The following is a 22,791-nucleotide window of genomic DNA, read 5'->3' as shown; positions in this document are numbered from 1 at the left end:
TTCGAACAGACCGCAATACTCCTTCGGACTAAGATAGGGATCCGTGTTTGCGATTTCGAAAATGAAATCCTAGAGATGCAATCAAGGGTCAAGGGTTGTATCTGGCGTAGTTGTGACTTGTCTGTTAGTCCGTCGTATACAATGGTAGTGGTGCGTTTGCCTTGACAAATCGAAAACTATATTATATAGTTAACTATATATCTCTCTCTTGGCCTGGTATATTACAAACTCCCCCTATGCACCATTCTTCTAATGTTACTCCTTATTATCTGATGGTAACTAAATCTCTGGTCTATTATTGTAATTAAATTATGGATGTAGCACTCTCCGCTCTTTGCCCGTATATGACTATTTTGATCTAAGCGCCCACAGGATGTATATCCTTAGAACTGGACGTGAGATCCTCCAATCACAGTTCGCATGACGGTTCACATGAGAGCGGCCATATATCGCACATGGTCTCACCTTCTACATACGTCAGTGGCTACCCGAGACCTCAGATACCATCCAATGGAGATAAAGCGAGACAAGTCATCGTAGTAATAATGCAGCCTAATGTCCAAATCAAGTTAGCCGCTTTCACTAAATGACATCCAGGTCCAATATAACGTGTAACTTCAGGTCTAGAACATGTTGATTATAGGGCTTAGTCGATTTGCCCTGGGAAACTACCTTGATACATGGTAAGTGCCTGATTGGGTTTGTTCGATAGCGTGCACTATCAACTCTTTCTATTCAAAACATTCAATGTACATTTGCCAAAACAGCAATTTTCTGTCGCCTGCGGCGGTTCCAAATTGCCTACTTAGACCGGTCTGCTACAACATATGACATTGACCAAGTCGTGGGCGCTAAAGTAGATTCGACAGCCCTGCATGTGAGATGTGAATCTTCCCAATGATGTCGCTGTGGCTCCCAGCTCGCAGGGGCGATGAAATTCAAGCATTGCTTGTCGACAGTAGTCTGCAGCCAGCATCGTAATGGGTCACACCATTTTTCCAGCGCGGTAAGCCGTAGGAAGACATAAAGTCCCCCACTTTCCAAGAAGGAAGGTTGTATCCGCAGTTGTGCGGTTGATGCCTGCTTGGGGTTCCATCAGGCACCCTGGTCATACAAGCTCAGGTGTTTCATGCTATCCATCTCGCACGGGCCAAAATTAATTATCCATGTGAATGGATTCACGTCCAGGGACTCCCGAGCATCCAAAGTCATCAGGGAGATCACCATTCCCCTCATTTCTTTCCCTTCTTCTTCCCTTTCTCCGCACCCGAAGCCTCCTCCCTCTCCTTCGTGAATCCACCCTTAACCAAAGCATCACGACCAACATCATTAATGAGCCGGAACCGTGCCGGACCAAGTTGAATGCCGCCATACCACCTCGTAACAACAACCACAACATTCCACACATCCATCAACTGCATAACATGCAACAACCGGCCCCCAGCGGCAGTCTCCCCATCATCATCATAATCCTGAACAACAGCCTCACCCTCCGCATCCCCATCCTTCTTCTGCCGAATGCGCCAAGCACTAATATTATGCGTCGCGGCCGCAACCTTCCGATCCGTAGCCGTAAGATGATCAATAAAGGCCTGCGCCTGCGCAAGACAAGTAACACGGGCAACACGGCCCACGAAAACCGATTTTTTCTCGGAGACCACGTCTGAGAGGATCCATTCGGGCGGGGCATCGAGGCCGAATGCGTCGCGCAGGGAAAGAGCTTCAAAGGCGTCTGTGGCGGTTGACGCGTCGACAGTTGGTGTCTGAGTAGACGAACCCCCGACATCGTCTTGCCCGATACTCAATTCCGGGAATATATCGACGGCTTCGCTGATTACATCGAATAGACACACGGCGCCGGCCTGCCAGGTCCGTTGTACGATATCCTCCAATACATCGATGGCGATCTTGCCTTCCCCGCGCGCGGCGGTTGATGCTGTTCCCAATACGGCGGGTCGGGAGTCTGGGTATGAGGCCTCGAAGCCGAGAATGAAGGATAGATGTTGTTGTTCTGGGATTTGGAGGGTGACCACTGTGGTATGGATGTTGCTATTGAAGTGTGCGGGACTTCCTAGGTCGAGTGTGTTTTTGGTTGTCGCGTTTCCGGGGGTCGTGCGAGTTACGGTTATTGTGTCGGGCTCGTATATGGCATTTACGGCTTCAATTTCTTCGGCGAGGTCTTGGTTCTCGGGGATTAGAGGCATTGTGCCGGTTGGAGAACTCAATGCTCGTGCGGGGTGAGCGTTTGATTATTTGTGAGCAAAGGTTGACCCCACAGTTTGTTCAGGCATCCAGGCACCCAGGCACATGATTATTTTAATGTGGTGAGTACCGTCCCATTCACACAGGAAGTACCTGGGTAGACCTCTTAAGCTTGCATGTATTAATTAACTCACTGGACTAATTGATTTTCACGAAGCTTTACTTTTTTACAAGGGGTATTTATTTTTGTTAGTGAATTATACAGTAAGTGGAAGTACCAATAGTACTACCTAGGTACTACAATTGGTAACTATAGACCCAATCGTTATATATCTCTTCAGTAATCCTCCCAGGTGCGAATTCGTGGTCAAGTTCAACTTGGTTTTGGAGCGATTTTATATGAAATCTGGCATCATAATGCTAATATTAGTATAATATCCACTGAATATAACTATAGGTTGGTACATGTGGGCGTATTGAACAGTCGGGTTGAGATCTGGAGGGGCTTCTAGATTTCCAGATCAGAAGATCTTATTGGGAAAGGTCATTTTTCATGTCTTATGTCGCCTTAATCTTCTAGCCGGGATGGCCAAAATGATTGACTTTCCCGAGACATTTGGAATTTAATTTATCCAAGAAACATAATCTGGCTGTATTGGGAGTATGCCCAGGTGGGAAATTTATAGGTACATTGGGGTAGCATGTGTTCCCATGGATGCTGATGTGGTGGTGCCTGTAGATTGGACGGGCTCCTCGTCATTTTGGCAACGGCAACATTAGAATGACGACAATGAGGTCAACACTGCGATCAAGACATAATAGTCATCTGCGCAATTGTCTCGTTTCGGATGAAAGTAGAGTCTTCAATTTCTCGGAAAGCCCTGAGGAACGCCACCAATCATTGTCTTTTCGGTGGTCATTCAGTGTCAGGACTGGCCTTATTGTCACACAGCGTAGGACAAACACCACACGGATGGAACCGACGATATAGTTTGAAAAGCTCAGATCACATCCGAAGATTTTCCCTGCATTGGTGCGGTCTTTGTGATATTTCCCGAATGTGATATTTCCCGAATCGAAGATCAATCCAAAGATAGATTGTCGACAGAGAGATCGTGTTGCCACCCCGTGGACCGTCACGCGTCGTTCTGATTGGGTGCCTGGCTGCCTTGGCTGCCTGACGGATCCGCCTTCACTGTCTCTTCCCCAGATCTCATTTCGTACCTCGTCCCTCTTTCTTCCCATACCTTTGCCTTTTTCTTGTATTTATATCTCTGTCTCTTCATGATTTAGGCCTAGCACGGTTAAATCCCTCTCTCTCTGTTCGTTCCAGGGTCGCGTTCCTGGTGATCTTCCGCCTTGCATACCAATCAACGAAGATCCCCACGGCCCATCACAACGCTAGCGCCCATCAGCCACCGACCGCGGTCATACCTTATACCGCATCGTTCGTTACATTCATTTTTGTCCTTCCAACTACACCTCCAACTACACCACACTCTCCCTCCAAGCCAACGCTTCGCCATGTTTGGAGAGGGCCGAGAGGAGGCTGCCAGGCTATATGTTCCCCCACTGCTTGACGATAACGATCGTCTCAACGATCCCGACACTTCCGAAGATCTCCCGCCGCCGGACGTCGAGACTGGCAGCACTCTTCCCATCTGGCTGCGGGAGTCATCCAAGTCATTTCGCTGGGGATGGGTGCCGCTACCTCTCCGAAAGGTCGGTCGCGCCACCGCCAATTGGGTTAAGGGTCCCGATCCACCGCATATGCTTCTATTGAAACCGCTGTTTCCGCGAGTCCAAGAGCTTCCAGTCCAATACCTCGACCGTCTCTTTCCCAAGCGCAAATTTAAGACTGCACTCTTATTGCTGCTCTATATATCTTGGTTCTTGCCTTGGTTTTTGATTTTATTACACTCGCGTTCTTCCGGCTATATCGAAGGGTACGGTCGGCCTCAGACGTTGTCATGCTCGACGAACTTCTGGTACGTGCCGAAATGCAACCCCATATAGTGATATAAAATTAACATGCGATTGATTTAGGGAGGTCGGAAATGGGTGTGGTATTAACGGGAACGACTGCCGTCCATTTTCTTCTTCGACTATTCCCTTCCGATGTCCTGCGAATTGCCGTGATACCAAATTGCTGGAGCCTTACATTGTGGGGAATAATACATACAACTACCAAGGCCTAGTTATTGGAGGGCCTAAGCTGGATTCCTCGGATGTGGCATTTTACCGTGCGGATAGCTTTATTTGTCAGGCCGCAATCCATGTCGGTGCTATCTCGAACGATGGCGGCTGCGGTGTTGTCAAGCTTGAAGGTGCAGCGCACTCTTTCCCATCAGTCAAGCAACACGGCATTCTGTCCGCCGGGTTCCCGTCGACCTTCCCGAAGGCTTTCAGCTTTCTCCAGCTATCCTCGCCGCAAGCTAGCTGCCCGGCAGATCCACGCTGGACGCTTCTTGGAATCACCGCCGCTGCCGTTGGCGTCCTGTGGCTCTTCTGTACATCGCCGCCCGTGCTGTTTTTCAGTACATTTTTCATGGTATTCTGCCATACTGGACTTGTTGGAGACCCACCCTCGTATCCCTTCTTGGCCGACCTTGTCTCCAGTCTTCTATCACGGCTGCTGCCAGCGTCGTTTGTCGTCTATGTCCTTTACAAGTTCTGCGCAGCGCCGCTTTTGCAGCCAATCTCTTCGCCTATCTACCAGCTTTCAAAGTTGTTCCTTTTCCTACCCCCACTTTTCATTGGAGCTCTGAACAACTACACTTTTGCACGGTTGATTCCATTGCAGCGTCTTACCCCGATGGATATTCAGAAACAACCCGGGGCAAAGTTGGCATTGGCTCTTGTCATCCCAATCGTGATTTCGATTATCCTAAGTCAGGCGTGGCAAATTCGCCAGGGAGGTCTACTTCCACGATATTTGAAGATATACTGTACCATGGGGCTCATCATCTTGATCTTGCTTCCTCTCCCTGGACTTCGCCTTCGAATTCATCATTACATCCTCGCCATTCTCCTTATTCCGGGAACAGCCTTTCCCACTCGGCCCTCGCTCATCTACCAGGGTCTGCTGCTGGGTCTTTTTATCAACGGAGTTGCGCGGTGGGGCTTCGCCTCGATCATTGAGACCCCGGCAGCTTTAGGAGAGCAAGCGCCGCTCGGAGATGGAATCCATGGCTGGTGGGGTGCTACTTATCCCAATATAACGACAGCATCCGTGAATATCTCCCTGCCAGAGGTAGGATCGAACATCACATGGCGCGGCAATGGCAACATCACATTTGCTCTGTGGGAACACGAGCGTATGGCAGATCTAGCGGTGGACGGCGTCTCGGTTCTTCTCAACGACGTAGAGCGCTGGCGTGGTTATCTTGATGAAGACAAGCGCGGGGAATTTACCTGGCACCGCCATGGTCATGATGGCCTGGAGCTACAGACAAATCCTCGTCTAGTCAGTCGTGACTTGGACACCAACATTGACCCCAAATCGGTTCTTTTGGCTGATAGTGATTCTGACGATAAACCCGAAGACCTCTTCTTCCGATTCGCATTTTTGAGAGGTTCCGAGGCTGGCGTTTATAGCCCGACAGGAGTCTGGTTAAGCGATGGCGCGTGGTGGCCCCCTGCACCTCCCAAGAAATAGATCCGCTTTCGCTTTCCCTCTTCATTGGAAACTGAAGTTGCTTTCGTGTTTATATTCTACCGCACCTTGCAAGTTAGATTGATTGTACACTTTTGGTTCATGTGTGCTGGACGCGCTGTGCCCATTGGAGTAATAGAACAGGCACGGCGTTCGCTGGATTACTCTCGTTCATGACTGGTCACGTTAAATGAAGATATCAAATATTATGATTGCCTATGTCTGGTACTGGTCTATATTAGCCATCTAGATTCAATATATCTATCTCTGCTGTCGTCAGAAAATGCATACCACGTGATCGTGACGGCACGAGCCAAGGCAACAACCAAACCCGAGCTCACAATTTGAAACTTCATCCCTACCTATTTTTACCAATTCCTGTGTTACATATTGGAATCCATGGAGCACGGGGGATCTGATAATGAGAGACGCGAGGTGCCAAGCGCGCTGGTCCGACGTGCAGTAGGTGTTGTTCCACAATCAAAAAAGTAGCAACTTTAGAAAAGGCACCCTTTGGAAGAATCCTTCGACGATACAGCTTTGGCTAACCAAATATTACTCATGGATGCATACAGTGTGATCAATGCCGCCTCCGAAAGGTATGCAGGTGCAACTTGGAGTAGCACGATGTCATGACTCGATTCTCACATCGTCACAGATTCGATGCGATAAGCGCACCCCATGTTCAAACTGCCGAAGTTCCGGCATCGTCTGCCGATCTACCGGCGAAGGCCAGAAGCCATCAGAGCCCCGGCGGCGGGTTTTAATCTCAAATCAATAGTATGAGCATCTTCCCCTCTTATGACATAGGACACCATTGACTTGAGCACAGCGAGAAAAAGATCGATTTGATCGAGGAACGCCTGGCAAGCATTGAAAGTACTCTTCAACAGCTAGCAAAAAACACATTTCAGCCACAAGGCCTCACAGCACCAAACTGGAGCGGGTCTCATTTCGCCCCTTCGCCTCAGAAGTCAACCCCTTCGCAGCCGCCATCTACTACACCGAACTCTGCAAAGACTAAGGGCCCTTTGTATCTAGCCAATCGTACCCTCGAGGAGCACGATTCCAGCGCTGGATTCGAGGGCAGCTCATCTCTTACTGCCCATGGGGCCTACGCGAGCGCGTTCCTTGAGTCTGCTGTGTCCCAAAGCTCGCCGCAGGTTTTGTCGAGTCCGAAGATCACCGCGGCTCTCTCGTCGCTAAAGCAACTTGTCGGGATCCAGAACCAGCGGCGAGAAGCGGATTTGCAGGGGAATCAACCTCTCACCAATAATGCAAGGTTGGGCGTGAGACGCGACATTCGTGATCTGGAGATGCCGCCTCTGCCAGTGGCTCTGGAAATTTTGCGAAAGATTCAAGGTACGGTTCATTCCAATCAGACGTTTACAGTTGTGCTTACTTACCTAGAAAAACCATCGGCCATGTTTGGTGGCTACGTCCCCTTCCTCAGTGTGAAATATTTCACTGAAAAATGCCGCGAAGTTTACTTCTGCATAGACGATTACTCCGATGCGGCATTTATTGTAACTAACTTTTCTCTGTACAGCGTTTTCCACGAATATGGGGACATGGGGAAAGACGTCAGTATGCGAGAAGAGCGCCAGCACTACATTGAGATGTGTCGCAACAACCTGGAGACAGCACTTGCCAATTTGAATATTCTGATGCCTGCAAACCATGAATCGATCATCGCGTTATCTCTAGGAGTGAGTCCCCCATTTTCTTTTTGTATTTTGTTCAGGCATTCCCCATCCGGAATCCTTATTTCCTTACTTACAAGCACAGACTATGCATGCACTCGAGATTTCCAAACCATCCGTTGCCTGGACGCTAGCATCAACGGCGATGAATCTCTGCCAGACACTGGGATATCATCGCTTTACTTCAATGGAGCACGACCCCGTACCAGTCCAACGCCAAAAGCAGAATCTATTCTGGACTATCTACACAATTTTGAATATGATGTCCCTGCGTCTAGGACGTGCTTCATCCGTCCAGAACCACGATATCAGCCTACCGATGCTAGAGGAAAACCCAGCAGATATCCGTCAGCCATGGGGACCCGTCTGCTTTTGGTGGACTAGATCGGCAATTATCCAAAGTGAAATTTACCAATATTTGTATAGCCCAGAGGCCCTGCAGAAACCGGAAAGTGAACGAGTCACACATGCGCACAGATTGGCCGCTGAGATGCAGTCGAAGGTTATGGAGCCATTTGAGGTGCCACCCCCACCATTATTTGGGACAGGATTGGGTGAAGGAGTTGCTAACGTGAAACATGTAGAAATTCATGTCGTTGGATCTTAAAGTATCCGATATAGACCTCATGTATCTCACAACCGACAAGATTAGTCGGCTGGCCATCATGACCTTGATCTACCGAGCAATCCCAGCATCAACAGACTCAGGTCGTGGCGCTACCTTCATACCCGAATGCATTGAGACAGCACGGGAAGCCCTGGAAACCCACCGCGAGTGCGTTGCAGCACTCAACGAGACAGAAGATTCCCTGAAAATATCCTACATGCACTGGTAAGAATGCCGAAAGGGTCCCGCCATTATTGATGCAATGACCATACCACCTCAGACCAAGATATTCTGACAAAAGAACTATAGGGGCGTCCTCATATCCCCCTTCGTCCCCTTCATTGTAATATTCTGCAACGTAATAACAACCTCCAACGGTGACGATCTCGCCCTACTCGAAGAGTTCATCGCCTCCCTCCAACCGCTAACCACCTTCTCTCAATCTATCGAACGATTACACACCCTTTGCTCAGTGCTCGGCACTGTCGCCCGCCTTTACTTCGAAGCCAACACCCGGACCCAAGCAGCCGCAGACCAAGAAAATCTCATCGAGGTTGGTCAGGAATTCGATGTTTATCTCAGTGCGCTCGGACTGGCGCCTCCAACTCATATGAATCCTCTGAACAGCGATAATTCCCAGATGGTAAACTCGCAGGGATATTCCCAGGCAGAGAACCCTGCTATGCATATTAGTTCAGCGGAATTGTCGCAGCATGTGGGTGGTTTCTCGGCGCCGGTTGATTCAACTCAAGCGACGGGACAGGATTTGGGGACTGCTGCGCAATTGGGGAATTGGTTCTGGGGGAATCAGTACATGATGGGGCTTTTGGAGGAGGATCTGTCGCAGTTCAATCCGGGAAGGCCGTGAAGAGACAGACTAATGGGTGTGGTCATTAGACTAGATCATGCTGACTATTAGTCTTAATTCTTCCCAAAATAGCCAGCTGCTATAAATGTAACATGAATCTCAACTTCTACACCTCGTTGATGTCTAATCTACATATCACCCTTTCGGTCCAGCAAAACCTTACATCTATCTGCACTCATAACTACGACTGTCAAAGCTTGCTTCTCCTCGCCAGGTGGGACACTAGGTGTTTCAGTAAAATTGAAAATAACGATGCTCATAATCACCCGTTAAATCTTTGCGCGCAGCGCACTTCCAAGCTCAGTCAGCTCTCGCACCACCAGGTGGTCCAAGTCCTGTGTGTTGAGCAACCCTCTGTGCGCCTGCGACAGATCCGTGATGCCGACCAACTTCATCGCCACTTGCAGTTCTGACGCCAAGACTATCACAAAAGAATTAGCTTTATCCATTTCCCAACAGCTGTTGGATAAAAGGAAAGGAAGACGTACTGTCAACCAGTTGCTCCACGCCCTCTTGCCCGTAGTTGAGCGCGTACATCACCGGCCTACCAATCAGCACCCCCCGTGCTCCTAGACAGATCGCTTTGAGGATGTCTGTTCCCCGGCGGATACCGCCATCTACCAGAACCTCGGTTTCCCGCAGGACATTAGGACAGTGCCGACCCAGTTCGAGGAGGGTCAGAAGGGCAGGAGGAGCAGTGTCTAGGTTCCGCCCTCCGTGGTTGCTGAGGTTAGTTAGTTTCACATCTTACGATAGATAGACTGCCGCGGGGGGGAGGTGGTGTTCACCTCAATACAATCCCATCGATCCTCGCCTCCACCGCCATCAGCGCGTCTTCAACCGACTGGACTCCCTTGAGCACCAGTTTCCCTTTCCAATGCTCCCTCAGCCAAGCGAGATCCTCCCAGGACAGTGTCCCATCGAGGAATGACCCGGTGGTGCGAGTGATTCCTGCCCCCTTAGCGTCCTGGCTGGCCCTAGTGCCGGTCATGGGCATGGAGATGGACTGCTCGGCGCGGACGCGCTCGTCCGCCTCCCGCTTCCCGGGCACAGGAGTATCAACCGTCACGAAAAGGGCACGGACACCAAGATCCCAGACCCGTCGAAGGATGGCCTCCGATGAAGCTCGATGCTTATTGACATACAGCTGGAAGAAGAATGGGTGTTGGGAGGGAACAGAGGCGATGATTTCTTCGCCGGAAAAGGACGCGGTGATGGGAATCTAATTCACATCAGCGACTAGAAATTAAAGATCCAGATCCGTGCAATTTCAGGAATCATACGCAGTATCCAATACTTTTTTTGCACAGGCGCCTGCAATCCCCTTCTCGCCGGCGGGATTTGCTAACCGAGCGAGCGCGACGGGTGCAGTGACCACGGGTAAAGCTAGTGGGGCTCCCAGGATGGTTACTTGCGTATTGATTGTGAGAACATTTCGTAGGAGTCGGGGTCGCATCCAGATGCGTCTGTAGAAAGATTGGTTGCTATTGTGGGAGATCAGATCGGTTGCTGCGCTGGAGTAAAAAGCCCAGGCTTTTTTCGATAGGGAGTTCCGAGCTGCATCCTCGAAATCGTGAGTGCTGAGTATGGCATTCAGCTGGGGTTTGGTAGTCGTTTGGGACGGGGTCTGTGGGGCGGATTGGTTTCTCCACGTTTCGTCGATCGAGGACGGGTCGAGTTGGCCTATCAGTTGGGTCGGAGGGAGGGTGTTGATGGTGGCTGGTGTGTGAACTTCATTGTAGGCGGCGGTGGCATCACGACCGGCATAACGGAGGATAACTTGGTGTAGGGATTTGTTTTAGCGATATATAAAGTAGTTATATATATGGATAGGACATACTCTCAGCACCACCTGGGTGGTCTGGGGCAAAGCTGGAGACATCCCAGACTTGATTATCGATGACCAGCCAGCAGTCATTAGGGGAATCGTGGCGAGCGACTTCTTCAGTGGAAACCAAGCGTGGAGGCATTGGAACCGAGTGGATTGGGGTAGTAGAAAGGAATACTACCCAAGTATGTAGCCCTGGAGGTAACGTTGAATAACAAATAGGTGAGTGATCACCAAGTTCAACACATTGTGTGACCCCTATCCTATAATTGCTTTTTAATGTTGACCAGGGTAAAATGATATTCGTACATATGTATTCATTTTTATATTTATTATACATTTTTACATTTCTATAACTAATGAGGTTCATTTTACACAGTTGCCCACGCGTAGTGCCTAGGTAGCCCTTACTAGATGACAAATTACAGATTACAGATTACAGATTACATACATGTATTTGTGTAACTATTTATATGTAACTAGATATATATAACTAACTATAACTACATACATAAATTGATGAGGTGCATTCTGAGATGAATCTAAACCAATCGAATTAGTAGAAGATCTCAATATACAACGTAAATGAAATCCATTGGGCAAGGGACACACATTTATCTTTTTGATTTCAAAGAGGAACCTAACGGGTCGGGTCGATTAAAGGGGGATCGACTACCGACTACCGTTTGTGGGGGAGATGATCCATCATGAATCATCGATTTCTTTCATTTCTTTCATTTCTTTGATTCCTTTGATTCCTTTCACCTGAACAATGTGATAGGCCCACAAGTTATCCCTACGTGAAGTTGGGAGTCATTCCCCCATGACTCATTCCATATATTCCATATATTCATTCCAAGGCGAATTCCAATATTTCTCTTTCCCCATCTCCTTAACTGTTTCAATTCCTCGTGCTTGACTCCTCTTTAATTCGAACTTTATCCCCCACAAAAATGTTCGAAAGCATCAAGCTCTTGGCGTCTGAAATCGCCCCTCCACGACAAAAATTTATTGGTCGAGTCTCCTCGGACCACCATGAGAATCAGACAAGCGCGGAGGAAAGAAGCCTGCGGAGTGACAGTGGGGATGGCTCCACGGAGGAACGCAAGCCAAAGCATGCACCTTTTGTGATTTTCTGCCTTTCATGCATTACCTTCGTAAGCTGTTACTTAGGCGGCCTGGTTACCGTCTCCGTGCCTCAGATATCCGAAGACCTGCAGTTGACTCAGGGTATGGAATTATGGTATTTTGATCCTTTACAACCAGTTTTGCCATTGGGTTGATAGCTAATCAGTGTAGGCCCGTGTCCATGTATGCATTAGCCACGGGTTGCACCCTGCTCATTTTTGGTGCCGTCTCCGATGCGCTAGGTAGTCGGCTCATATTCCTGCTAGGCTGTTTCTTCCAAAGTATCTTCTGCATGGCCTGTGGCCTCGCCGAGAATGGCACGCAGCTCATCGTGTTCCGTGTCTTCTCTGGCTTGGCAACCGCCATGTGTCTTCCGTCCGCCGTGAGCATCATCTCCGAGAATTTCTCGCCGGGAAAGCTCCGCAACCTCGCCTTCTCCTTTATTGGAGGTGGCCAACCTATCGGATTTGGACTAGGCATGCTGATGGGTGGTGTCTGCGCCGACACGATCGGCTGGCGCTGGGGCTTTCATAGTGCTGCCATCGCCAACACAATCGCCTTTCTTCTGTCATGGTGGCAGCTACCGCAAAATAAACAAATCGGCATTAACTGGGTTCTCCTCTTCGCCATCGACTGGCTCGGTGCTATTGTTATCAGCGCCGGTTTAGCCCTTCTTTCTTTGGCATTAGCGTGCGTTCCCCCCACTCCCCACCTCGACTCTACTTCAGACCACCCTAACTAACTATTTCCTAAGCATCATAACATCCGACGTAAATAACGCTCGTAAACCCTCGACAATTGCCTATTTTGCTGTCTCCGGCGTTCTACTTGTGTGCTTTGTCATCTGGCAAGAATACCAGGAACGACGCGGTAAACCGACACTCATCCGTAACTCACTCTGGAGAAACAAGTCCTTCACCTCAATCTGTATTAACGTCTTCATCATCTGGGGCGCCTTCAACGGCTTCGAACAGATCATCAATTTCTTCTTCCAGAACGTGCAACAGCTCTCTGTCTTAGACGCCGCTCTCCGCTTCATTCCAACTCCCATCACAGGTCTCCTCAGCGCCCTCGTTACGGGCTTGGTACTCCATCGCATCCGCGCCGACGCCATCATAAACATCACCATTCTGATCTCATCTATATCCCCGATTATGATGGCCCTGGTCAACCCTTCCTGGGTCTACTGGCGTTGCGCCTTCATCGCCATCTGCCTTAACTCCATCGCTGCCGACTCTCTCTTCACCGTGTCAAACATCCTCATTGCCGATATGTTCCCGCCGGAGACGCAGGGTCTGGCGGGGGGTGTCTTTAACACATTTTCGCAAATTGGAAAGAGTTTCGGACTGACCTTTGTCGAGTTGATCGCCAATGTCGTCAGTGATAATAAGGCCGCCCCCGGAGAGAGATACGAGCCCGATGGGTTCATGGTCGGGTACCGGGTGTCGTTCTGGTTCTTGTTCGCGGCGAATATTATTTGTCTGGTGATTGGCGCCATCGGGTTGCGGAAGGTGGGTAATATCGGGAAGAAACGTGAGTAGTAGAGATGTGCTGGGAAATTACTTATTACAAGATTGAAGGGTTTGATAGATGGCCTGACTGTAACATTCAATGATATAATTGCGCTTTTTCTCAATGTCAATATGAATTCTTAAAAGGAACTAGGGTGCTTTGCCGCAACTATACTATTTACACCTTCACAAGAGTATATATCGCGAATTATTTTCTAGTCGACACATTTCAGCGTCAGCTGAGTAACCATACCAGCTCTTCGGAAGTTTTACACTCTGCTCTCTATAGCATACTCTGGACCGGCTGATTAGCCTGACTACCAGGCAAAATACCAGAGAAGTACCGATCTAGCATCTCAGCCGTCGCTCTCCCCTCCACCAACCTCACGATGCACCCAACATACCCATCGGGACGTACAACCACCACTCCCCCTTCCCGGGGGTCGAAGCCCAACTTCGCATGCGCTGCGCCCTGACCCCCAGCGTGGGACTTTCGGCTACGCGCATCATCCGAGTAGATGTGATACCGGTAGGGCAGGAAGAACTGCGGCAAAGCGCCGATCTCGACGGCTGCGCGCACGGCATTGAACACGATGGAAAAGGTACACAACGTCGAGTGCGGGTTATGTCTACTCTCGTACGACAAATCCGGTTCCACGGGACCGTGAAGAACGCGCGAGAATACCGATTCCTGACCGGAAAGATGTTCCGCTAGGTCTGCTAGCGCGCTCTGCTGATGCTGGTGTTGCTCACCGGCGAACACGTACACGTGGAAGCTGCCGTTGAAGGGGACCTCGCGCTCCAACGGGATCTCGCAAGCGTCAATCACGCGCGTCACGTTAATCGGTGGGAAGCTGCGGCCCGGCTGGAGGGCGTTCACTGAGGGGAGAGAGATGTCGTCGGCGGGTTCGCCGACATGGGTGAGGATGTTGGGCGGGTATTCCACGCCGTAGCCGCTGGTCAGCAGGGAATTCTGCTTGAATATGCGGACGAACTCGTCGTTGGTCTGCTGTGAGAGGTTTTGTGAGCTGAAGAGACCGGCATAGGTGGCGTCAAACTCGATCAGCCGCGAGGCGACGGCGCGGCGTTCCTCCTCGTATGTGTGTAGCAGCTCCGGGCGCATCAGGCCGGATTCTACAAGATGGAGTTTCCAAGCTAGATTGTGGGAGTCCAACAGGCCGTAGTTCATTCCCTGACCGGCTTTGGGCTGTTTCTTGTCAGCCCTAGTCCATGGCTTGGATGACCATGAAAGAGACTTACGCTGTGGGTGTGACAGGCGTCACCGCCGATGAAGATACGGTTGTCCAGCGAGTATCGCTGAGAGATGCCCTGGCCGATGTGGTAGGTTGAGTGCCAATCGACGTACTCCCATTCGACATGGTATGGGCTTAGAATCTCGTTGGCCATGCGCTGGATTTTGGCCTGTGAGGCAGCTGCGGACAACTCCTTGCCTTCTTCGGGCGAGATCTGGACGTATATGCGGACGCGGTTGTTGCCTTGGGGGATGATCATGCAAGAGCCGCGCGGCGAACGGATGGTACATTTCATCTACGGTTGTTAGTTTGGTTGGTACTAAAAGGAAGACAATGAATGAAGAGAAAGCGAACCTGCATATCCGGAAAATCCGACTTCACCACCCCGTCAATCACACTCCACACATGCACAGTCGGATCCTTATAGATCATAGGAATCTTCAATAAGTTACGCACGGCACTGCGAGCTCCGTCTGCGCCAAACAGGTACTTAGCCCTGACCGTCTCCTTGGCCGAGCCATCGATGCTTACAAGGTCCACATCGACGGGGTACTCAGACCCGGGTCCACGATATCTCGCGTCGCGGATCGTCCACGGCCGCTGTATCTCGACCCCGCGTGACCGTAGATCCTCAAGGAAGACGCCTTCAATGCGGCCCTGGTGAAGGATAGTGGTGAATGGGTAGCGGGTGTCGATGTGGTCCGGGTAGCTCTTGTTGGTACCGGTCCGCTGGATGCTTTTCCTATCTTCGGTCGCGCCCCAGAAGGCAACCTCGTAGATGAGGCCCGGGTTGTATGCCCATATGGGTCTCTTTAAGCCCATTGTATTCAGGACATCCAGAGTTCGGGCCTGGATGCCGTCCGCGCGGCCGATAGTTGTTGGCTCGGCGCGGTTGTCGATGTGTTTGATCTTGTAGGGACCCAGGCGGGTCAGACAGAGGGATAGCATCAGTCCTACGGGACCGGCACCGACTATTACGACGTCGTATTCCTCAGGCATTTTGCCTTTATTTGACCGGCCACTGGGAGGTACAGAGAACACAGAGAACACAGAGAACACAGAGAACACAGAGATATAGGAGAGAAAGGAGAGAAAGGAGAGGGAGGGCCGAGTGTAGATCGCTTTGCTTTATTATATCTCATCAAAGGCTTAGCTTGCCGAAGGTATGCACTGTGTCTAAATCCCTATTGATTGACCTCCAGCGCTTGTGACTGAACTGACTGCACGACTCCGCCCGCTGATTGTATACTCTTGACGACACGCTATCGGATGCAACCACCACGGTGCCAACGCAAGCCAAAGAAATTGTATTCACCCTTACTGGGACGTGACCGTTTTTTCTTTCTTTCCTTTTCCATCTGAAATTTACTGGTAATCTGATCTATACTCGTCATATAGATGCGGTGTGAGTTCTGAGCCGTTCCGTGACGTGGATCACACAAGGGTCGGCTCTGTACCTTGTAGCCAAGTGGTCTCAGTCAGACTAAAGTAGTATAGTCCTTTACGATTTGGCATTGAATACGGAAATTTCACTAGTGAGCGGGGCGTACTTCTAATTTGCTTTTGCACCGTTTCTGATCTCAGCCTTCGCCAAGATAGGGTTGCACAGCACGTATACCTGGGTATGCACTGGACTTGCATGCATATGTGGTGTCACTGCAGAGTAGACATCGAGTAATCCCTAGTTGTACGGCTGAGCATGCAACCTGCGTAGGAGCAATGGTACACGCAAGACGGAATGGTCTGACTAACTGACAATGTACCTCACTATCATCTGCTCCCGTTCCACCCCATCTCAATTCCCACTAAGACATCCGTTCAATACGCCCCAAGAACGAAAGGAAAGCGCTCAGAATAAGGAAAAATGGGCAGCATTTCTCCCTACAACCTTGACCCCGCGCAGTACACGTTTCCCTCGCCGCTGAAGGGCTGGGAGAACCACGCGCCTCTGTCCGAGTATGGCACATTTCCGACGCTATATACAGTCTGTAATGTTAACAAAATCATAGATCCAAGGCACAAGACGGAAAGAGCTACGACAGTCCGGAGAAAAGTGTCCTCAGCGATGCTTACGAGGAATTCGTGGCGCCGGTTTCGAATGGCGGTCGTCTCGACTCCCAGCTACCCGGGTTCGACGTGCACGTATACTTCAATCCTGTAATTCCCTCGCCATGTGCCAGATCCCCATACATTTACTGAGAAGACGGCAGCACGACGAGTCCCAAGTAAACTATGCAAAGGACTTGTGGACGCGGATCCGATTGGAATGTACGTTCCTCCCCAATCCCATCCCCTTATTGTAACATCAGCATATACTGATGGGCGAAAAATAGTTCCAGAGCTGAGAATATACCCCTTGCACACAAGCCCGCAAGGTCCACATGCCCCGGGAATGTTCGAAGTGGCGCTCTTCACGCCCCACCAGTTCGGGGCCTTCGTCAGCTGGCTGGTCGTGCACCGTGGACCGTTGAGCGCCCTCGTCCACCCCAACACGGACGACGAGCTGCGCGACCATTTGCATATGACTGCATGGCTGGGTCCTGAGGTGCCTTTGGATATGGGACGGTTTAGGTTGAGGCCAGTGTGTGAAACGATGGATAAACGGGCTAGGACGGTGACGAGGATTGTGGACACCGGGGTTGAGGGGAGGACCGTGAAAGAGGTCAAGGGGATTGAGTAGTTTGATTTTCTTGTTCTTGGTGGACAGTCCTTGCTATATGAGCTGCTCGAGAAAATCGTGATCGATGCTAGGATAATGCATACAATTGGTATTTGAATCGAATGGATATACGACTTTTTTCATGATTGCCTATCCAAACTGTTGATGTTGGTCTCTTTGATTGGTTCTTAATGTCTATGTTTCCAAGGGGGTGAACCTGTATGCTGAGAATCTCAATCCCATTCACAACTCATGTTATAACATCTATACCCATAATCTAGTGCCAATCAATAGACTGATTAGTCCTTTACAACCGCGACTCTAATATTCCACCCGCTGTTTCTAACTTGAAAATTCCCCGCAGTGTCATCCCCAGACGCCGAATCGCCTCCTTCACATCCTCCGCCGAAGCAGCCGCATAGGTCATGCGGAAAAACACTCCTTCCATACCTCCCCTCCCCTCATCTGGCAAAAACCAGCTACCAGGCACAACCAGTGCTCCACACTCTATCGCAGAATTGTAGACCTCCTTCTCGATCTCCAGCGTAGATTTACTACCCGCCTGGGGATGTTGTGTCCAGTCGACGGAGATCCAAGCCTATTATCTATTAGCACAGCATTGCCAACTAAGCTCCGCTCCAAGCAGAGCCATGGCCCAGAAAAGTCAAATAAAGAGAATGGAAGGACATACGAAAAACCCACTGGTAGGCGGCACCCAGCTAACAATCTCACGCGGCAAGAAAGCATCACAGGCTTCAAATAACCCGTCCCGCCGCTTTGTATACTCGCCCTGCAGATGTGCGAGCCATTTGACAAACCCTACATGCCCCCAGCTATCATGCAGCAGCTTGAACAAGGCGATCTGCGAAAACCCACTCGGATTCTGCACAGAGACCTCGTGCGCGCGGACCATCCGCTCGATGACCTGCTCCGACGCCGTCACCCAGCCCATGCGCGCACCTGGCGCGATGATCTTCGAAAAGGAGTCCATACGCAGGACGCGACCGTCTGTGTCCAGGCGGAGATAGCTGGGAACCAGGGTCTCCGCGTATTTCTCTACCGAGGTAATAGGAGCGGTGGTGATTGTGGCGGCTCCACCGGGGTGGTAGACCGGCATCTGGATGAAGTAGTATGGGTCGTCTTCGACTATAAAAAGGTCGTGCTTCTGGGCGACACGGTAGATGGCCTGTCTACGTGGGAGGGGCTGCGTTACACCTGTGGGGTTCTGGCCTGTCGGGATGGTGTACAGCAGACGGGGTTTCTTGCCACCGCGAGCGGACTCATCCCAGGTTGAAAGGACGAGGTCAAGGTCATCAGGTAATAGGCCGTCTTTGTCCATGCGTACCTGGGTGAACTTGTAGCCGAGTGGAAGGCCGGTCTCGAAAACGGTCGCGTAGGTGTGCTGCTCGACGAGCAGGTGCTCACCGGTCTGGCCAAGCATGCGCAGGACGATCTCAAAGGCGGAGGTGTTGCCAGCGCTGAGGATGGTTTGCCAATTGCGGTAGGGGGGTTGTGGATGAGCTGGTTCTGTTAGTCTAGCCTGGGTAGTAGAGTTTGAGTCATAGGCGTACCTGGATATGTTCCGTCAGGAACTTGAGTAGCTGCTTGGAACCTGTGCCTAGGCCGTACTGCAGCCCGATCGCTAGGTCATAGCTACTGGCCCCAGTCGTGCTGTCATGCTTGCCGACGTGGATGGACGTCGTCGTGTCAGGGATCTTCTTGCCGACAGTCTCGAAGGCGTCCGTCGAGCCGACCTCAAAGTCTATGCCATAGAAGGGGAAGTATTCTGTGGAAGGCGCACCGGGGCCGAGGGACCGAATGCCTTCTCATGGGTTAGAGCATCCTTTTCACTGTGGGTGGAGGGTCAAACCTGGCTTGGCCAAAATCGCATGCATTGCTTGCATCACGGAGTGCTATGATTTTGTTAGATACCGTCCTAAGATAACTAAAGAAAACATTACCTTTCTCGACGCACTCTCTGCACTGAAAAGGTCTATTATCGGTTAAATAAATCGTGGAGTTCGATGCAGAGTCTTCCTTACGAGACCAGTCGCGCGCATCTTTGGGTGGTGCGGTGCCGCCACTGGAGGTGCTTTGATATTCCATTTTGGATGATACAACGAATGATGGTTTGACGTGCCTAATGATTGAAATGATGAGGTCGTAAGGTCAGCCATATCAATCGGACCACGTAAATTAAAGACATGGTAACCGCCCTTAACGTGGTAGAGAAAGTACTGCACGATGTGCAAAGTAAGGGGTCTTCAATGTGACCTGTATGCTATTTTAATAACCTCGATCAAACACCTTTGCTCGGTCGCTGCTGCAAGGACGGGCCGCTTGGGTGGCGCCCCAGGACAGGGTTATTGCGCCATCTGCGTCATCCTCTTAAGGTTGGTTCCGGGCCCGGCACGGGTCGCGGCCGATCCCGGCCCAATTGACCCACCCTGCCCCCCCATACACCTGGCCACGCAGACTGTACTGAACGATAAATTGTAAAACTAGGTACCTTTTGTATGGTACGCTCATACAAAAGGTACAAATACGATAAATCCATTTTTCTAGACCCTTAAAATAAGGAAAGGAGAAATAGGTAGACTAATATATAATACACGTGTGGTCAAACTACTACACTACTAAGATCAATTCTAAATATTAGTGAGAAGTGTGAGAAGCATATAAAAAAAGCGCCGTATATACAACGATGTAGAAATTTAGTTAACTAGTTAACTAACTATTATTATTTCAAGTACCAATATTTGTTTTTAATACCAAATAAACCAAAGCACTCTAAAATAATATTTACCGACCTATTATTCCCCAGCCCTTATAGGGGGTTGAAAAAAGTAAACATTGTGGTTTGTATGGGTTGTGCCTTTTGTGTGGTATGCCAATACAAAAGGTACCTAATTTTACGATTTATCGCTCAGTACAGTATGTGTTTTGGGCGCTTGGCACGATTACCGTGAAATATTTGTTGAATCCGGGTATTTGTAGAAGCTAGGTGATTTGTAGTAGGTATACTGTGTAATATTTCTGGTTTAAATAAAAATTTATACTCTAAAAAGCTCAGTACAGTAAACCCCCGTTTTAACAAATCAATCGATTCACGGCGAAAAACTCGCTGAGTCCAGGGATTCGCAAAAGCCAGATCTAATATTAAATACAAATATAATGTGTAGTATTTCTGGTTTAAATACAAGTTTATACGTTAAAAAGGTGCCTAATACCATTCTGCTTCCTTGATTTCCTCACTTCTACTAACCCCCAGGTCTATTAAGCACACTAATCAACCTTCGTAGAGTCACCTTCTGAGAGTTTAGGTTCGATCAGGGAGGCATTGAATTGGTCAAAAAATATTTGTATATGACGTGACATGGTCTCAATATAGCGAATTTTGTATGGGAGAAACAGCCAATTAAGGAACTTCCCAGTAACGAGAAAGGTCGATATTACTGTGGGTTGGATCAAATGAAGCACCAGTTTTAATTGGTTAAACCCAGGTATTCGCTCTATGCACGTTCGTTATAACGGGGGTACGTATACTGTGGTCATGCATTCGGAATCGACCTCAGACATGAATATACTGTACGCATAATGCAGACGGAATGCGATACGGCCACGGGGGCGACGACACCTGCACTCTTGCCTTCGGGATACCTCACCTCGGTGGGATTTGAGGCATCCCATCACGCTGCGGAAAGAGGCAACTCCATTGACGACAAACAGGTTTCCGACCCTCAACAGGGATAGAAATGGAACGCTTGTGCAACCCCATTCTCATGCATGCCAGCTCCAGCCCTTTCGTGGTACGTAAGCTGTTTTGGATATGTCTGCTGTTTGATGAGATGAGTCGGTGTATGCTCGTCCGATGCTATCATCGAGGCTGACGCAGTAGCATCAAGACTGAAAAGTTGCGTAGCTCATCCAAGGACGTATAAATCCAGCCGAACCAACCGGCCTGTTCTAGTCCAAGATAAGGATTATCTCCATAAGATTACTGTAACAAATTGATCGTCTATTTCTTACTTCTTTTTTTCTTTTTTTTCCCTTGAAAAAGTATCCACAATGGGCTATCCTGTAGTTCCCGCCAACCGTGCGGTCATCCGCACCATGAACCCCAATTACATCGGGTTCGATTACATCGGCTGGTACGTTGGTAATGCCCGGCAGACGGTGTCCTACTTCGTCAACAACTACGGGTTCTCGGTGCTGGCATACCGCGGACCTGAGACCGGTTCGTTCGCAACGACGGCCTACGTTGTCGGCAATGGGGCAGCGCGGTTCGTGTTCACAGCGCCGCTCGGCTCTCCCGACAGCTCGTGGGACACAAGGGCCAGCGAAGAGGAGCGCACATTCTGCTCTGACCTGCACGCCCACCTGACCAAGCATGGTGACGGCATCAAGGACATCGCGTTCCAGGTGGACGAGGTGCGCAGCGTGTGGGCGCACGCGGTCGAGAACGGCGCAGAGTCCATCCGGGAACCGGAGGTGATCAAGAGCGACGAGGGTGAGGTGCTCATCGCTGCCATACGCACGTTCGGCGATACTATTCATACGCTGATCAACCGGTCCGCATATGGGGGACAATTTCTGCCCGGGTTCAAGACCGTCGAGAATACCCACAATATTCAGAAGCACCTGCCGAAGATCGATATAGTTGAGATCGATCACTGTGTCGGCAATCAGCCATGGGACGGGCTAGATGGGATCGTCAAGTACTACGAGGAAGCGCTCAACTTCCACCGGTTTTGGACTGTCGACGACAAGGAAATGTGCACTGAGTTCTCAGCTATGCGTTCAGTGGTGGTTTCGTCGCCGAACGAGGTGATCAAGATGCCGATGAACGAGCCGACGGTTGGAAAGAAGAAGTCCCAAATTGAAGAGTATGTCTTTCCCATCCTAGTCTACGTCCTTTCCTCCATCTACCATTCATACTGCCATCCAGGATGTCAGCTAACAATTACAGATTCTGCGACTACTACAATGGCGCAGGTTGCCAGCATATCGCATTCCGCACCAACAACATTATCGAAGCGGTCGACAGCCTGCAGAAGCGTGGCGTGGACTTCCTCTCGGTGCCGGACACGTACTACGTGGATGTGCGGAAGCGGCTACAGCGGATGGGCACAAAAGTGGCCGAGGACATCGACACGCTGCAGCAGTATAACATTCTCATTGATTTCGATGAGGGCGGTTATCTGCTCCAGATCTTCACCAAGCATGTCGGCGACCGGCCAACCGTTTTCCTGGAGATCATCCAACGTGAGAATTTCGACGGGTTCGGCGCTGGCAACTTCAAGAGCCTGTTTGAGGCATTTGAGCGCGAGCAGGCACTACGGGGGAATTTATAACTCTCCGAGGTGGATAGGGACTA

At 50.1% G+C, this 22,791-nt stretch overlaps 9 protein-coding genes across 9 annotated transcripts; 5 read left to right on the top strand and 4 right to left on the bottom strand.

The window, feature by feature from the left end:
• Positions 1-1,232: 1,232 nt before the first annotated feature.
• N7516_001677 (IMPACT family protein) lies at positions 1,233-2,204 on the bottom strand (the record flags this gene model as incomplete). Its single annotated transcript, XM_057214397.1, has 1 exon — positions 1,233-2,204. The coding sequence occupies one exon, from the start codon at positions 2,202-2,204 to the stop codon at positions 1,233-1,235; it is 972 nt and encodes a 323-aa protein (XP_057076280.1).
• Positions 2,205-3,726: 1,522 nt separating this feature from the next.
• N7516_001676 (LCCL domain-containing protein) lies at positions 3,727-5,860 on the top strand (the record flags this gene model as incomplete). Its single annotated transcript, XM_057214396.1, has 2 exons — positions 3,727-4,190; positions 4,249-5,860. 2 exons carry the CDS (start codon positions 3,727-3,729, stop codon positions 5,858-5,860), a joined length of 2,076 nt encoding a protein of 691 aa, XP_057076279.1.
• A 558-nt stretch (positions 5,861-6,418) lies between these two features.
• N7516_001675 (fungal specific transcription factor domain-containing protein) lies at positions 6,419-9,035 on the top strand (the record flags this gene model as incomplete). The annotated part of the gene is made up of 6 exons (XM_057214395.1): positions 6,419-6,456; positions 6,516-6,617; positions 6,690-7,566; positions 7,646-8,080; positions 8,145-8,392; positions 8,477-9,035. 6 exons carry the CDS (start codon positions 6,419-6,421, stop codon positions 9,033-9,035), a joined length of 2,259 nt encoding a protein of 752 aa, XP_057076278.1.
• Positions 9,036-9,304: 269 nt separating this feature from the next.
• On the bottom strand, positions 9,305-11,005 carry N7516_001674 (uncharacterized protein; the record flags this gene model as incomplete). Its single annotated transcript, XM_057214394.1, has 5 exons — positions 9,305-9,456; positions 9,524-9,759; positions 9,824-10,257; positions 10,333-10,814; positions 10,876-11,005. The coding sequence occupies 5 exons, from the start codon at positions 11,003-11,005 to the stop codon at positions 9,305-9,307; spliced, it is 1,434 nt and encodes a 477-aa protein (XP_057076277.1).
• An 811-nt stretch (positions 11,006-11,816) lies between these two features.
• Positions 11,817-13,532, top strand: N7516_001673 (uncharacterized protein; the record flags this gene model as incomplete). The annotated part of the gene is made up of 3 exons (XM_057214393.1): positions 11,817-12,106; positions 12,163-12,681; positions 12,746-13,532. 3 exons carry the CDS (start codon positions 11,817-11,819, stop codon positions 13,530-13,532), a joined length of 1,596 nt encoding a protein of 531 aa, XP_057076276.1.
• A 253-nt stretch (positions 13,533-13,785) lies between these two features.
• On the bottom strand, positions 13,786-15,754 carry N7516_001672 (uncharacterized protein; the record flags this gene model as incomplete). The annotated part of the gene is made up of 3 exons (XM_057214392.1): positions 13,786-14,709; positions 14,763-15,050; positions 15,110-15,754. The coding sequence occupies 3 exons, from the start codon at positions 15,752-15,754 to the stop codon at positions 13,786-13,788; spliced, it is 1,857 nt and encodes a 618-aa protein (XP_057076275.1).
• An 865-nt stretch (positions 15,755-16,619) lies between these two features.
• N7516_001671 (DOPA 4,5-dioxygenase family protein) lies at positions 16,620-17,435 on the top strand (the record flags this gene model as incomplete). Its single annotated transcript, XM_057214391.1, has 4 exons — positions 16,620-16,711; positions 16,765-16,912; positions 16,966-17,023; positions 17,089-17,435. 4 exons carry the CDS (start codon positions 16,620-16,622, stop codon positions 17,433-17,435), a joined length of 645 nt encoding a protein of 214 aa, XP_057076274.1.
• Positions 17,436-17,721: 286 nt separating this feature from the next.
• Positions 17,722-19,520, bottom strand: N7516_001670 (Aminotransferase swnA; the record flags this gene model as incomplete). Its single annotated transcript, XM_057214390.1, has 6 exons — positions 17,722-18,012; positions 18,106-18,954; positions 18,986-19,236; positions 19,285-19,327; positions 19,376-19,407; positions 19,457-19,520. The coding sequence occupies 6 exons, from the start codon at positions 19,518-19,520 to the stop codon at positions 17,722-17,724; spliced, it is 1,530 nt and encodes a 509-aa protein (XP_057076273.1).
• Positions 19,521-21,482: 1,962 nt separating this feature from the next.
• On the top strand, positions 21,483-22,768 carry N7516_001669 (4-hydroxyphenylpyruvate dioxygenase family protein; the record flags this gene model as incomplete). The annotated part of the gene is made up of 2 exons (XM_057214389.1): positions 21,483-22,300; positions 22,384-22,768. 2 exons carry the CDS (start codon positions 21,483-21,485, stop codon positions 22,766-22,768), a joined length of 1,203 nt encoding a protein of 400 aa, XP_057076272.1.
• Positions 22,769-22,791: the final 23 nt, after the last annotated feature.

This window comes from Penicillium verrucosum (assembly GCF_028828655.1).
Source record: "Penicillium verrucosum strain IBT 35672 chromosome Unknown utg000001l_segment0_segment0, whole genome shotgun sequence".
NCBI classification, from domain to species: domain Eukaryota; kingdom Fungi; phylum Ascomycota; class Eurotiomycetes; order Eurotiales; family Aspergillaceae; genus Penicillium; species Penicillium verrucosum.
Note: the sequence above shows the minus strand (reverse complement) of the source record. Positions and strands in the feature narration are given on the sequence as shown.